General features: G+C 41.9%; 1 protein-coding gene across 2 annotated transcripts in view; it reads left to right on the top strand.

The window, feature by feature from the left end:
* Positions 1–13,526, top strand: part of fxn (frataxin) — a 30,261-nt gene extending 16,735 nt beyond the window's left edge. Inside the window, exons 3-7 of one of the 2 annotated variants that reach the window (XM_083900816.1) lie at positions 3,427–3,512; positions 3,601–3,721; positions 4,333–4,430; positions 4,557–4,717; positions 13,156–13,526. In XM_083900816.1, the coding sequence (XP_083756942.1) occupies positions 3,427–3,512; positions 3,601–3,721; positions 4,333–4,430; positions 4,557–4,695 (444 nt within the window). In that variant the 3' untranslated portion in view covers positions 4,696–4,717; positions 13,156–13,526. Of the gene's footprint in view, positions 1–3,426; positions 3,513–3,600; positions 3,722–4,332; positions 4,431–4,556; positions 5,874–13,155 lie in introns of those variants that run through there. The other variant, XM_083900815.1, reaches the window with a different exon arrangement.
* Positions 13,527–14,973: the final 1,447 nt, after the last annotated feature.

The following is a 14,973-nucleotide window of genomic DNA, read 5'->3' on the forward strand; positions in this document are numbered from 1 at the left end:
AGATTTCAGTTTGCCTTGCCATTACGGATAGCAAATTATTACTGTTGTCAACGACTGGCACCTGAGCATGTGGACTGACTGCAAATTGAGAAGCTGAAACAGCATTGTTCACATTAGGAGCCATCAGGAGCCCAGGCAGCAGCCTCTGTTGGACTATTTGAGATCCAGCATCAAAAGTAATTTTCTTTTTGCTTTTGTCAGAAAAGGCTTAGATGAAATCGGAATGTCACTGGGAACAAATGAACCAGCCTCAGCATCAAGAGCATGAGCCCCTCTGGCCATGTACGATTCCATTCCATCTGATTTTTTATATCTGTTGCCTCTTACACTGCTTCATGAGACTTTTAGGACTCCCATCCTTGCCTGGGCAGCTGCTATCTCCACTTCAAGCTCAAATCTCTCTTTTCCTTTCTTTATTTCCTCTTCTTGCTGATCCAGCTCTTGTTTTTGTATAAGTAACTTCTGACGAGTGAGAAGAGCAGCCATTTCAGCCTCTGCTTTGATACGAGAAGAAGAAACAGAGGAGCTTGAAGTTCTTGAGGTCCCAGTTTTTGATCCATATTTTCTGCTTCCAACATTTGAGATACTGTCGTTTGGCTGAATGTGATCCTGTCCCATGTCATGACCTTTTCCAGGTATCTCCTCCTGTCCCATGTCTGGGGACATTTTACTGTCCAAAGGTGGCTCATGCAGTGGCAAAATAGGAGGATTTTCACATTGTCATTTGGTTGTCTCTCCACATTATCATTTGATGCATGTCTTGAGGCTGGTCTCTTTGTTACAGAAAGCCAGGATTTCACATCTTCGATAAATCCTTTGTCGTATTTATTGATGCTTGAAAACCAGACTGTTTGTTTTTCTTTTTCAACCTCTGGTATTATTTCCATCAGTGACGCATGCAGGGAAGTTGCCTCACCATGCAATTACGTCAACATGTCCAGTTGAGTTTGCACCTGTATGTATTATCCAATGTCGAAGATGGCCAAAATATTACTTTCACCACTATTATCTACCTGGATATTCTCTGCCAAACTGAAAGGCCTCTGTTAATGAAGCCCAATTTATACTCCTACGTAAAGTGCTCTGCGTAGGTTACGCAGAGACTCTGCGTCGACGCAGAGGCTCTTCGACAGGCTCTGCGTCTCCGACCGCACAAAATATTTTTTAAGTGTCCGTCACTCTGTCAAGGGACAACGAAGACGGCAAGAGCTGCGATTGGTCCTCAGGACAGGCCGAGCTAACGCTGCTCTGCTCACAGTGCGCACACTAGCGTCCACAGAGGCGGAGCTCACCCCCGCCGACAACGCCGCTGCCAAACTATAAATACGTCATATCTTAATACACACGGCACATGTTTAGACTCTAAATGGCCAATTTCTCGCCTCAAATTATCTTAAAACTGCGTTCCGTGACACAGAAAAGTGAGAAACGGCCACTGTTTCAACAACAACAGTCTTTCTCTCTCTTTCTCTCTCGACGCCATTGCTCACTGTAGCCAGAAGCACAACAACCTTGCGCAGCGACCCCTACTGATCGGGCGGGAAATTGCAGCGCTTATCCGTCACCATGACGCAGAAGTATGAAGGCTCGAGTCGTCTCCGTGGTGACGCAGTCGGATAACGCATACGCAGTCGGAGAAGTATAATGTGGCCTTGACCGCTGCCTCTGGGTCGGTGATGTGGGTCTGTGGGGGCCAGGGGGTGGAGGGTTTCTCTCCTCCTCTCTCCGTCTCTGAAGCTCGGCATTTTCCTTGGTGTGGTTTTTCATGTGTTTGTATTAATTAGTTGTATTACCACTGTATTTTACAGCCGTTTTACAAACTACACACTTTGCTCTTGTTTCATTTGTGACTTCAAAATAAAGCCACACAGCGCTCCTCTGTCTCGTGTCCACGATTCCTTCGCTCCGTCTCTCATCATCTGTGTGAGCAGTTGTCACTGGCCAGCAGCACTTCTTGCTTGTTTACCTGGGTCACGTGACAATAAAGCACAAGAGGACGGAGGAGGAGCAGAGTGTGCCTGCCTGGCTGTGACAGCAGCAGCGGCACTCAAAGTAGGACACTTACACAGAAACGGACATATATCAATATTTTTAGATCGATCCACCCACCACGACGTGTACAGGGTACAACCCAAGGAACAATAAAAACAGACAGACAGACAAAAAAGTCCTCAGTCTAATGGAATAATCCACAAGCCCAGCCAATGAACCTAGCAATGCGAACATTGTATTCCAGAATGTTGTCGCTGATAAACTCTGCTGGTCAATGTTGATGGTCAACTCTGTACCCTCCATGAAGCTAACGTGAAGCTAACGGAAGCCCGGTAGATATCTGACGGGGCAGCAACAGATGTTTCACATCTCAGGTGGTCTCTGTTATGTTATGTTATGCTGCCCCCTACTGGAAGGGAGTCTACTGAGTTGTATCCAGTGTTGACAACACGTTTGAGTAAAGCTCTAATGATATACAGCAATCCGGTGTCCTATCATTTACCGTAAGCCAAGTCTGCACCTAATAACACAACAGTCTCCATTTAGTGGCCCTCACGTCTGCTCAGGCCTAGGGGAGGTGGTTCAAGATGAATTCAGCACGATGGCATATTGAGAGACGCTCAAGTTAAACGCGAAATAGCACTAGCATCAGCCAACTGACAACGGCATAGTGCTTGTTAACACTGGCATTACGCTAGCCACAGATATTAAAACCTCTCACAAATACTGCATATACAACGCAAATACATCGGACGTAGTGAGGTATTAAATACTTATAACAAACATAACATAAAACAAGCATACAGCAGTTTAGAATCTATTTGGTCCGATATCGGTAAACATGGAGGCCTCCGTGGCACTACTTTTGCCCAAGATCTTATTATGCCGTGAAGGGACGAGTTCAGCAAAAAACAACGTCGCTAGAACAATCATCTGGAAATTTAGCGAAGAAATTTTCTTGGTGGATAAGCATGACTCGTTCTTTTTAATGAACTAAACATTATGTAGTTCCACACCTGTGGAGCAGGATGAAACGATAAAATGGTTCACCTTGCGGCCTAAAAGCTGAAAGTGTGCAGTTAAAGCACATCTTGTTCGTTTCATTTCAAATCCATTGTAGTGGTGTATAGAGCCAAAAAGAAGAGAATTGTGTTGATGTCTCAATATTTATATTTATTTATTGTATGTGCTCCCCCAGAAAATTGTGAATCAAATCGAAATCTCAATATCTGATAGAAAAATCACAATTTGATTTTTTCCTAAAATAGTTCAGCCCTACACCTGTGTTTGTGTGTCAAACCCGGACTACCCCATTTGCTTCTGTAACTAATGACACATTACTTTATTTCACAAATGATCAGGGCCCACCTGTTAGATTTGCTTTTGTCAAAAAGAAACAATGCAAACAAAGTGTTTCCTTACCATGTTTTTTAGTGTTGTTTAGTAACCCCAGGTTCCCTGAAGAAAACCATCCATATGACTCCAGTCAGGCTGGAGAAATACACTCCTGTGCAGATAAGGTAACTCACAGTGATCTTCTTCTCTAAGAATGACTTGGTGGCTTTGAAAGGTTTAACTAATGTACATATTTGTGTCACTGTCTTAAAGTGACCTCTCTGAAGCAGCGTATGAGAAACTGGCAGAGGAGACACTGGATGCTCTGGCTGAATACTTTGAAGACTTAGCAGATGAAGCTCTTCCGGGAGCCGACTACGATGTCGTCTTCTCTGTAAGTCAAGTGTCTGTCTTTTTCACTGTCACCACCAGGGAGAAGCTGTCTGTGTCGGAGTAGGAAACTTGACATAAATGAAGCAAGTTAATCGTTAAACCCATCTTTATATGCAACATGCATAGCATTTACATTTTATAAGTTGAAATGCTGTAAAAAATACTATTTCAAAATAAAAGTCTGAGTGTTTTTTACTAGTTAAATGCTATTAAGGTGAAGGTGTGAAATAGAGATGTTTGGTCTGTATTTGTAGGCCTGTCACGATAACAAATTTAGCTGGACGATAAATTCTCCCAGAAATTATTGCGATAAACGATAATATTGTCATTCTGAGACCATTTTCATCTAATACAATGATAAATGGCATAATAATGCAGGTACACCTTTTCAAAGCTCAATAAAGTTTTATTTCTAAATAATATTTCACATTGGAACTGGAAGACATTTTAAATATCCACAATAAATGAACAAAACAACCAAAATCAATAAATAAAATGGACTCTGTGTTAAATGTGGATTTAAGTTGAGAGCTGTATGTAGGAGGATGACTGGTTTATTTTGATAGTTTAAATGTGTGTGTTTTCTCTCTTTGGTCCATCTTTCTGGTACAGAGTGGTGTGTTGACGGTGAAGGTGGGCAGAAACCACGGCACTTATGTCATCAACAAACAGACACCAAACAGACAGATCTGGCTTTCTTCTCCCACCAGGTAAATACTGTAAATACATACATAAAAAAGCTGAAATAAAAACAAAATACACTACTTTGTTTAATTGATAACATGAATGTGAATTGAAATGTATTATTATGATTGTTTTTTTTCTTGTGTGGGCAGTGGCCCAAAGCGTTACGACTGGACAGGTGAACAGTGGGTTTATAGTCATGACGGCGTCAGCCTCCACCAGCTGCTGTCCAAAGAGTTCTCCATCATCTTCAATAAAAACATGGACCTCTCTGACCTGCCATATTCCTGAGAGCCCACAACTACTGTGACAGGTTAGGGTCACATCGGAGCTGAATACAGATAACGATGATCATTTAATGTAATAATATATTTGTACAGTGCTTTGTCACACACTGTCTGCATCACACCTCATTTGAACTACATCATATTTCCATGTTTTACAGAGACAAATCATTTTGTTGCAGATTTTTATTTATTATCATGGACCGTGTACAAAAGTAAATGGATACACTGAACCTGAGTTATTTAAAGCTTATTAGAATCTGCAGTCCCTTTGCAAAACACACAGTGAGTGTACAGGGGAAGCAGAAAGTTTGATAAACGATGCAGCTGTAAATTGAAAACAAACTAAAGTGTGGACGTCCTTCTAATCATATGATCTCTCATCACTCCTCTATACCAGAATTCATTGAGAAAAAACAGAACAAAATATTGAAGTCCCAAAATAACAAACAAAGTTACTGATAGAGAGAGATATGTGACGTAAAATTGCTGATTTTCCCTGTGGTCTTTGGTGTGGGGGAGTGAGCGTCTAATAAAGCAGTGCAGACTTACAGCAGGACAATGTGGTGAACATATTTTGAAGAACATATTTTTAAAATGGCAATCACCGAGGCTATTGAGATTATTGAGTGGGTGGAGCAATGTTTCAAGAGCCTAAAATCGGTTTTCTTCTCTCAGTGTGTGGTTTAACGTATGATCAGTGAAAAAGAAGAAGACCTGCACACATTAAAGCTCCCACATTAATACATTTTTGAATTTAATGTGATTTTTTCTATTCTCTGTTGAACAATTGCTGATGTTCCTTTATCTGTTAATACACCACACTGGGTGACTACAGCTAAATGGAAGTCTGCCGTCATTTTTTTAATCATTTACACCTATGATTTTTTCTTGTAACTCTTGAGAAGAGAAGCCGTTCTGTTTAGATTGGCTAAATTTTTTTCCAACCATAAATACATTTAAAACCACAGTAAACTGGTCATTTCGATGTTCTCTCAACATATAATTTAATAGTATATTATTAAATTCCACCATTGCACATGTTATATATCCTCAGTACTTTTTTTCTGCTCTATAAAATATGAAATGCCCTTTGTCTACAATGGTATGAAGGAAGAAGTCTCCACTTTGAAATAGTATTGTTCTGGGCTTTTTATGGCCTTAAGGAAGGTTTTACAAATATGAACTCCATGAATTAAAAATATGGAATATAAAGATCAATAAATGACTATGTCCATGTCTCAAGGTGTCCTTTGAACAGTTTTATAGGTGTCTATTTTACTATTGTGGTCAATGGGGAAATTTATTTTTGGGCCACGTGAGTATTTTTTGTTGCAGTACCATGAGTGACCACTGGAGAAAATTGTTTTCAAGGCAAAGGTGGCGGAGCTCTATCCAGTAACCAGTTTTCGGCCCAGACTCTGGAATGACACACGGCTCGTGTTTGCGACACAAATCACACACAAATTGCTCTTCAGGAACCTCACGGACAATCTGTTCATATGTGGCTACGTAGAGTGTACGGTACAGAGTTTTCCCGCCCTGCAGTATTCTCTTCAGGGGCCTCATGTATAAACCGTGCGTACGCACAAAAAGACGGCGTATGTTTGCTTTCACGCACATGATGGCATTTATAAAAATGTACTTGGCAGCGCAAACTCTTGAGCTGCCGTGAGAATTTGCGGAGCGCTCCGCAAACTCTTGTCAGGTGGAGACGCTGCAATATTAAGCTCTGAAACTTATCAGTGTTTCAAAATAATAATCTTAATGTGTCTACAGAGACAAACATGAACTATTCTGTGACAAACAACAATGATACACCACGTACCTTTGAACATGTGTGGATAAGATCAGAGGACACTGAAGACAAAACCCGTCCTGTGCGCAAACACACACACTTCAAACGTGTGCTTGTGTGAGCGTGAGTGAGTCACACTTTTATCTAAGTCTTATTTAGAGCAAATGACTGAAATTGATTTAACACAAATTAATCTTTTCGTTATATAAATAGAACCACAGCTGCTGTGTCATTCTGACATGAACACACGTCAGTCTACAATGTTTTAAATGCTCCAAAATAAAGTTACGGCCTCATTTGTTGTAAGAAAATGGGACCTGAACATTGAGTAGAACATTTCCTTATCCCATTTTAATCCATACGATACAAAATAACTGCAAAAAAGTCATTGGGCCACCGCTGCGCCTTTCATCAGAAGAGACAGCTAATGCAGCTTTGCTCTCATCAGCCACTGGAGACACAGACACACCTGAGACACCGGCACACTGGCATCTTCTTCCTCCCTCCCCATTTTCCACAACACAATCAGTGACAATAATGAATCATTATACAATAGACAATAGAATCTCATTTGAAGCTGCTGGCTAAAGCTAATCGTAGGTTCAATAAAATTGTTATTCACGTCGGCAGCAACGACATTCGGCTTCGCCAGTCAGAGGTCACTAAAATTAATGTTGAGTCGGTGTGTACATATGCCAAGACAATGTCGGACACTATGTTTCTCTGGACCTCTACCTAACAGAACGAGTGATGATGTATAGTCCCATGTTATCATTCAACAGCTGGTCGTCAAGGTCCTGCCCTAACAATAACGTGGGCTTCACACAGAATTGGCAAAGTTTTTGGGGAAAACCTGGTCTTATTAGAAGGGATGGTGTTCATCCCACTATGGCTGGAGCTTCCCTCCTTTCCAGAAATATGACAAAGTTTATTAGAACCAAAACGTGACAACAAGCAGTCGGGACCAGGAAACAGAGTTGCAGTTTAAAACGCTTCTCAGTGCTTCCACTCGTTCAGTCGCCCCCTATAGATAAAGATTATGCTATATATAAAGACAACGCTATACAGTTAGGCCCATAAATATTTGGACAACGACACAGTTCTCTTTATTTTGGCTCTATACACCACTACAATGGATTTGAAATGAAACGAACAAGATGTGCTTTAACTGCACACTTTCAGCTTTAATTTACATCCAAATCAAGTGAACGGTGTAGGAATTACAACACTTTCCATATGTGCCTCCCACTTTTTCCTCATTATTTCATCTTCAATGACACAGGTCAAAGTTCTGGAGTTGATTCACGGAGTGACATTTGCATTTTGAATCTGTTGCTGTTAACTTTCTATATGAGATCCAAGGAGCTGTCACTGTCAGTGAAGCAAGCCATCATTAGGCTGAAAAATCAATACAAACCCATCAGAGAAATAGCAAAAACATTAGGTGTGGCCACATCAACTGTTTGGAACATTCTTAAAAAGAAAGAATGCACCAGTGAGCTCAGCAACACCATAGGACCACAGAAGACCACAGAAAACCACTGTGGTGGACGACAGAAGAATTATTTCCCTGGTGAAGAAAAAGCCCTTCACAACAGTTGGCCAGATCAAAAACACTCTCCAGGAGGTAGGTGTTTGTGTTTCAAAGTCAACAATCAAAAGAAGACTTCACCAGAGTGAATACAGAGGGTTCACCACAAGATGCAAACCATTGGTGAGCCTCACAAACAGGAAGACAAGATTAGAATTTGCCAAACAACACCTAAAAAAGCCGTTATAATTCTGGAAGAACATCCTCTGGACAGATGAGACCAAGATCAACTTGTACCACAGTGATGGGAAGAGAAGACTGTGGAGAAGGAAAGGAACTGCTCATGATCCACAACATACCACCTCATCAGTGAAGCATGGTGGTGGTAGTGTCATGGTGTAGGCATGCTGGGCTGCTAATGGACTGGTTCCCTTGTGTTTATTGATGATGTAACTGCTGACAAAAGCAGCAGGATGAATTCTGAAGTGTTTTCAGCAATATTATCTGCTCATATTCAGCCAAATGCTTCAGAACTCATTGGACGGCGCTTCACAGTGCAGATGGACAATGACCCAAAGCATACTGCAAAAGCCACCAAAGGTGACGATGAAAGAAAATAAAAACACATAAAACAATAAAAACACAATGAAACTACGGGGTGCACTCCCGTGTTTATAATAAGCTCTGAATAGCTATTTTGCCCAGACACAATCGCTTACTACGAGTTGCCTTCCTTTTTTGAGGCAAATATGGAATGTTATCAGTCAATCACCTGACCTGAATCTGATTAAGCATGCACTTGCTGGAGACAAAACTGAAGGGAAAATGCCCCAAGATCAAGCAGGAACTGAAGACCGTGTCAGTAGAGGCCTGACAGAGCATCACCAGGGATGAAACCCAGTGTCTGTTGATGTCTATTCCTTCCAGACTTCAGGCTGGAATTGACTGCAAAGGATTTGTAACCAAGTATTAAACAATGAAAGTTTGATTTATGATTGTTTAGTTTGTCCAATTACTTTTGGTCCCCTAAAAAGTGGGAGGCACATATAGAAAGTGTTGTAATTCCTACACCGTTCACTTGATTTGGATGTAAATGCCCTCAAATTAAAGCTGAAAGTGTGCAGTTAAAGCATATCTTGTTCGTTTCATTTCAAATCCATTGTAGTGGTGTATAGAGCCAAAATAAAGAGAACTGTGTCGATGTCCAAATATTTATGGGCCTAACTGTATATGAACATAGATTTAGGATTAACAGTGTCTGCCTCTAGGGCTCCATATATTAGACAGTCACGGAGAAACAGGAGAGGAGTCATTCATAGTAACCTCGTTAAAATAAACACGAGGACATTCTCTGAGCCGAAAACGAACAGTTTTAAGTGCGGTTTGTTAAATATTCGTTCTCTCCGCTCAAAAGCATTGCTTGTGAATTAATTGATAAACGAACAGGATTTTGACTTGCTCTGCTTAACAGAAACATGGCTTCAAGTAAATGATTATGTATCTATAAACGAAAAAGCAACGCCCCCTTCCCACACCAATGTCCATACCCCTAGAGGGAATGGCAGAGGTGGAGGGGTTGCAGCAATATTTGACTGTACACTTTCTCTCACCGCTCGACCCACGGGTACTTATGAATTTTTTGAGCACCTTACTCTAAGTCTGTTAGACTCAAGTATTAAACAGAATAACAGACTCCAGTTTATTATTGTATACCTACCACCGAACTCCTACTCTGACTTTTTAGGTGATTTTGCAGATATTTTATCTGATTTAGTTCTCTGTTCAGACAAAATCATCATAGTAGGTGATTTTAATATTCACGTAGATGTAGCCAATGATAGTCTTGGCTCATCTTTTAAAGTTCCGCTTGACTCAATTGGCTTCAAGCAGCAGGTTAACAAACCAACACATCGTCATAAACACACACTTGACCTTATCTTAACATATGTTATTGACGTACATAACTTAGTAGTATTTAATGAGAATCCCTTGATATCGGACCACTGTCTGATCTCATTTGAAGTTGTACAAACTAATGCTACTGATCCTAAACAGCAGCATTATTACAGTCGCTGTTTATCTGACAGTTCAGTTGAAAAATTCACTGAACAGCTCTCGTCTGCCCTCCAGCCATGTTTTATCACAGAGGAAGACTATAGAAACATCTCTCCCACAGAACTTAATGGAATAGTGGACAACACAAATTTAACACTGCAAACAGTTTTAAACACTGTTGCTCCTCTTAAGAGAAAGGTTTTCACCCGGGATAAGTCTGCCCCGTGGTACACTGCCCAAACTCAAGCGTTAAAGCTCAATACGCGGAGGTTAGAAAGAACGTGGCATTCCACACATAATGACAGTCACTATGTCTTGTGGAAGAACAGTTTTGATATATATAAAAAAGCTCTGAGACGTGCAAGAACCTCTTATTACTCAGAGTTAATAGAGAAAAATAAGAGCAACCCCAGGTTCCTCTTCAGCACTGTAGCCAGGCTGACGGAGAGCCACGATGCAACGAATCCTTCGATCCCTCGATCTCTGAGTAGAAATGACTTTATAACATTTTTAATGATAAAATAGAAACAATCAGAGATAGAATTAACAACCAGTTTAGTACAGCGAGTCTAGACTTAATCGCGTCTCCAGCTATACATGTACGAAATAATTTTACTCCTATAAGCCTTCCGGAGCTGACCTCACTGGTCTCCTCCTCTAGACTTACTACATGTCAGCTGGAACCTATCAGCTGGACGCCATCTCGCGTCAGGCGAAATAGACAAAGGAACGAGTCTGATCAGAAAACTTCTGTAATCACACAGTTTATCCGGCTTGTCCGACTTAAACGGTGGTTCTTATAGATCACGGATGTTTCCTCTCAATGAGTGATCTCGGGCTGTGTTGAGGACACAGGATCGCGATACACAAGGACAAATCACAGTACAAAAGGGGAGACAAGTGAGGAGAAATAGAAACCGAATTCGACCACACAGATTAGCGAGAGTTTATCTCGTGAGCCTGTCTTCTTACCGGTCAAATTAAGCTTCTATTATGATCGCCGCTGGCGCTGCGCGCGGAGCGAAAGGCATAAAGAATAATAACACTCGATCAGCTGGGCGGACGGCGCCGCAGTGTTTCCGCTAAACGGTCCGCTAGCTTAGTTCACAGGTATTATTCTACACAAGTTACAGCCGTGTGTGAGACACACACGGTGACGATGAAAGAAAATAAAAACACATAAAACAATAAAAACACAATGAAACTACGGGGTGCACTCCCGTGTTTATAATAAGCTCTGAATAGCTATTTTGCCCAGACACAATTGCTTACTACGAGTTGCCTTCCAACGAGTAAGGAGGAGTCCTGGTGCTTCATGTGGTTCAATCCATGGTTCAATCTGTTCTTCGGTCAGTATACCGGTATCAGAGAAAGGGAGCGGGCGTCTCGTTGCGCGGCTCTGGTGCTGTGTTATACGTGGTTCACCACTCACGACAGGGATAGCTGGTCGACAGGGATTTAGGAGCACAGTCTACTATTCTGCTGGAATAACGGGAATAACTCGCAGGGGGTTATTCACGGGGTCTTTGGATCAAAAATAAAAATAAAAACAAAAAGGGAAAAACCAAAAATGGGGTAGGAATGGACGAAGAATAATCTTCAAAGCTTGGCCAGCAAGGATGTAGATTTTCTTGATGTTTACCTCTTCTTAAACACATATGTCCTCTCTCGCTGAGAGCTATGGTGAAGAGACCGAAGAACTCATTTGAATCTCGTTTTATTGCCACCACTTCGGGGGCGGGGCCAGTTGTCACAACTAGATGCCTTGGGGGTATAGTTTCCTTTCCTTTGTTCTGCCCCATGTGGCTCCTGAGGTCTTTCAGACCGCCATTTTAGGTCTCAGCTGCCTTCAGGTTTTCCCAAAGAGGACATTGAGGCCTCACAGTCATGCTGGACCCAACACCGGAGTTCCTCAGTGTTCCGTGCTCGGACCTATTCTTTTTACCCTGTACATGCTGCCATTAGGCAACATTATCAGGAAACACAACATAGATTTTTATTGTTATGCAGACGACACCCAGCTATATGTATCTCTACGGCCGAACGACCCAAACCCATCTATTAAACTCCAGGACTGTCTCATAGACATACAGACGTGGATGACTCGGAACTTTCTGATGCTCAACACAGAAAAAACTGAGGTCATGGTCCTGGGGCCAAAAGATATAAGAGCACCACTTTTAAGTGGAGCTCTAAACCTAGGCAGTAACACTGCAGTCCCTTGCACCACAGTAAGGAACCTAGGAGTCCTGTTTGACCAGGATTTATCACTGGATGAACACATTAAGCATATATGTAGAACAGCCTTCTTCCACCTTCGCAACATCAAGACAATTAGAAATATTATATCACGACAAGACTCTGAGAAACTAATCCACGCCTTTATAACCTCTAGGCTGGATTACTGTAACTCCTTACTGTCTGGATGTCCTAGTAAGTCCCTGAGAAGCCTTCAACTTGTCCAGAATGCAGCAGCACGGATACTGACTGGAACCAGACGACGTGATCATATAACTCCTGTCTTGGCTTCTCTTCACTGGCTCCCAGTGAAAAGTAGAATAGATTTTAAAATACTTCTACTCACATACAAGGCCCTGAATAATCAGGCACCTTCTTATATTTGTGACTTAATCCCTTTATATCAACCGAATAGACCGCTGCGCTCCCTGAACTCAGGTCTACTGGTTATTCCGAAAATAAATAAAAGTAGAATCGGTGGTAGAACATTTAGCTACCAGGCTCCTCTCCTGTGGAACCAACTTCCACTTTCAGTCAGACAGTCTGACTCGGTCTCTGCCTTTAAGGTGAGACTGAAAACCTACCTCTTTAACATAGCCTATAGTCGAAGCTAGATCAGGTATGTCCTGATTAGAATAGTCTTTCTTATGCTGCCATAGGCTTAGACTGCTGGGGGAATTTCCCATCATGCACTTAGAATGAGCACACAGACTTTGCACGAGCCGCACTTTCTCTACCCTGCCCTCGATTTTTCATCCTTCACCACTTACCCTATGTACCCCCATGAGATGTAGCACATAAATCCACATGTAGCACATCTCTAACTGATGTTTAATCTCTCACAGTTCTGCTGACACCAGTGAACGACATGAGGTCAGGACAGGAAAGAGGACTCCGTCATCCCCAAGTCTCTGACCACAACAGCCTTTGCTACAGGCTGTGACAAACCCAGTGATCCAGATGGATCCTGGCATTTAAAGACTTTACACTTTTTATTCTTTGTCATTGTGTATTGTATGTTTTGGGTAACATCTACTGCATGTCTGTCCGTCCAGGGAGTGGATCCCTCACCTGTGGTTCTCCCTAAGGTTTCTACCCTTTTCCCTGTTACAAGGGTTTTTTCCCTGGTAGTTTTTCCTTACCCTGGTCGAAGGTCTAAGGACAGAGGATGTTACCAACCCTGTGAAGTTCCGTGAAACAAACTATGTTTTGTAAACTGTGGGCTATACAAATAAAGATTGATTGATTGATTGATTAATTGATTGACACAGTAAGTAGTGGAAGCAGCTCGGGCGTCAGGTATGGAGGGATGCGTCTGCCGAGGTGCGTTCCCCACAGGCGGAGGGATGGAAGCTGGCTGCTTCTTCAAAAAGGGCATCGTTCGTGCAGCACGGGAGAGCGGCATGCCAGAGCCATGGGCCTTGGGCCCGGGGGCCCAAAAGCAGGAACCAGAGCAGCAAGTAAGAGCGAAGGAACAAGAGAAGAGCAGCAAGAGAGAGAAGAAAGTCTGTCTTCCAATTTTATAGGTATAGGGGAGACCATAAAACAGAGACAGCCAATGAGACTTAAAGGAGCCTGCCCCCCACAGGGAGTCCTCCAATCATAAACTTAAGTAATGTTACAAAATGGGGGTTGTAGGGTGTGGTCACACTTAAATCAGGCTCTTTGTCTGCATACAGGAACAATGGATTACAGCCACGCGCTTAGGTCCCAACACATATTTTCATCAAAGGATGCCACACAGATCTACAAGCTTACAACTCACATATTGCAATGTGATGTGTTTTGAGCATTTAGATCTGCTATTTTCACAGTTTCTTTTAAGACCTTGTGTGTTTGTATATACATCAATGGGGCGAATTGGCACAATATCTGCACGCAGATTGTAGTGGGCCGGTCTGGACCAAAAAGTCCAGGGCAAATTTCTGTCCCAGTCCACCCCTGATATATGAGGACAACCAGGGTGCAATAGCTCTATCCAAGAACCCAGTATACAGACAAAGAAGCAAATACGTTGATATAAAGTATCACTTGGTGCGGGCTGCACACACAGAAGGGAAAATATCTATTGAATATTACCCTACTGCAAACATGGTAGCTGATGTCCTTACCAAGCCAGTGACAAAGGCCAAGTTTGACAGGTTTAACCTCTTCTTCCCTGACCCTCTTTTTGGAGTCCCTGTTCAAAATGTCCATGCCCAAACTAAATAGAGTAAATCTCTGCAGTTACAAGCTATATGTGAATTATCTTGGTATCAAAATAGAGATTACACTTGTGAGATTCCACCAGAGGTGTAAGTTTCACTGTAGATGCCACTGTGTCAGAGTAAATGCACATGGAACACAGCAAAATTAAGGATTTTTTTCTCTCGCCCAAAAAGTATTGCATTTTAAAGCAAATATCACCTTTAAAATATGCAGCAGGAGCTAAAAAACTCATGGAGGTCACATAACAACATGTGGACATGAGCTATGCAAAGTCTGATGCTGTTGAAGTGAAGCAGAGTAAAGTTACAGATTTTTTAGTAAAGAGATGTCTAGGCGTTCTCTCTGTTATCACAGTTTGGCAACATCTGTGCTATTTGAGATGTCTTAGGTACCAAATTATTAAAACCATTTTAATTTAATTTACATGTCACTATTGGTCTAAAAAGAACTTGTTT

This window comes from Microchirus variegatus, assembly GCF_963457635.1.
Source record: "Microchirus variegatus genome assembly, chromosome: 14".
Classification (NCBI taxonomy): Eukaryota; Metazoa; Chordata; class Actinopteri; order Pleuronectiformes; family Soleidae; genus Microchirus; species Microchirus variegatus.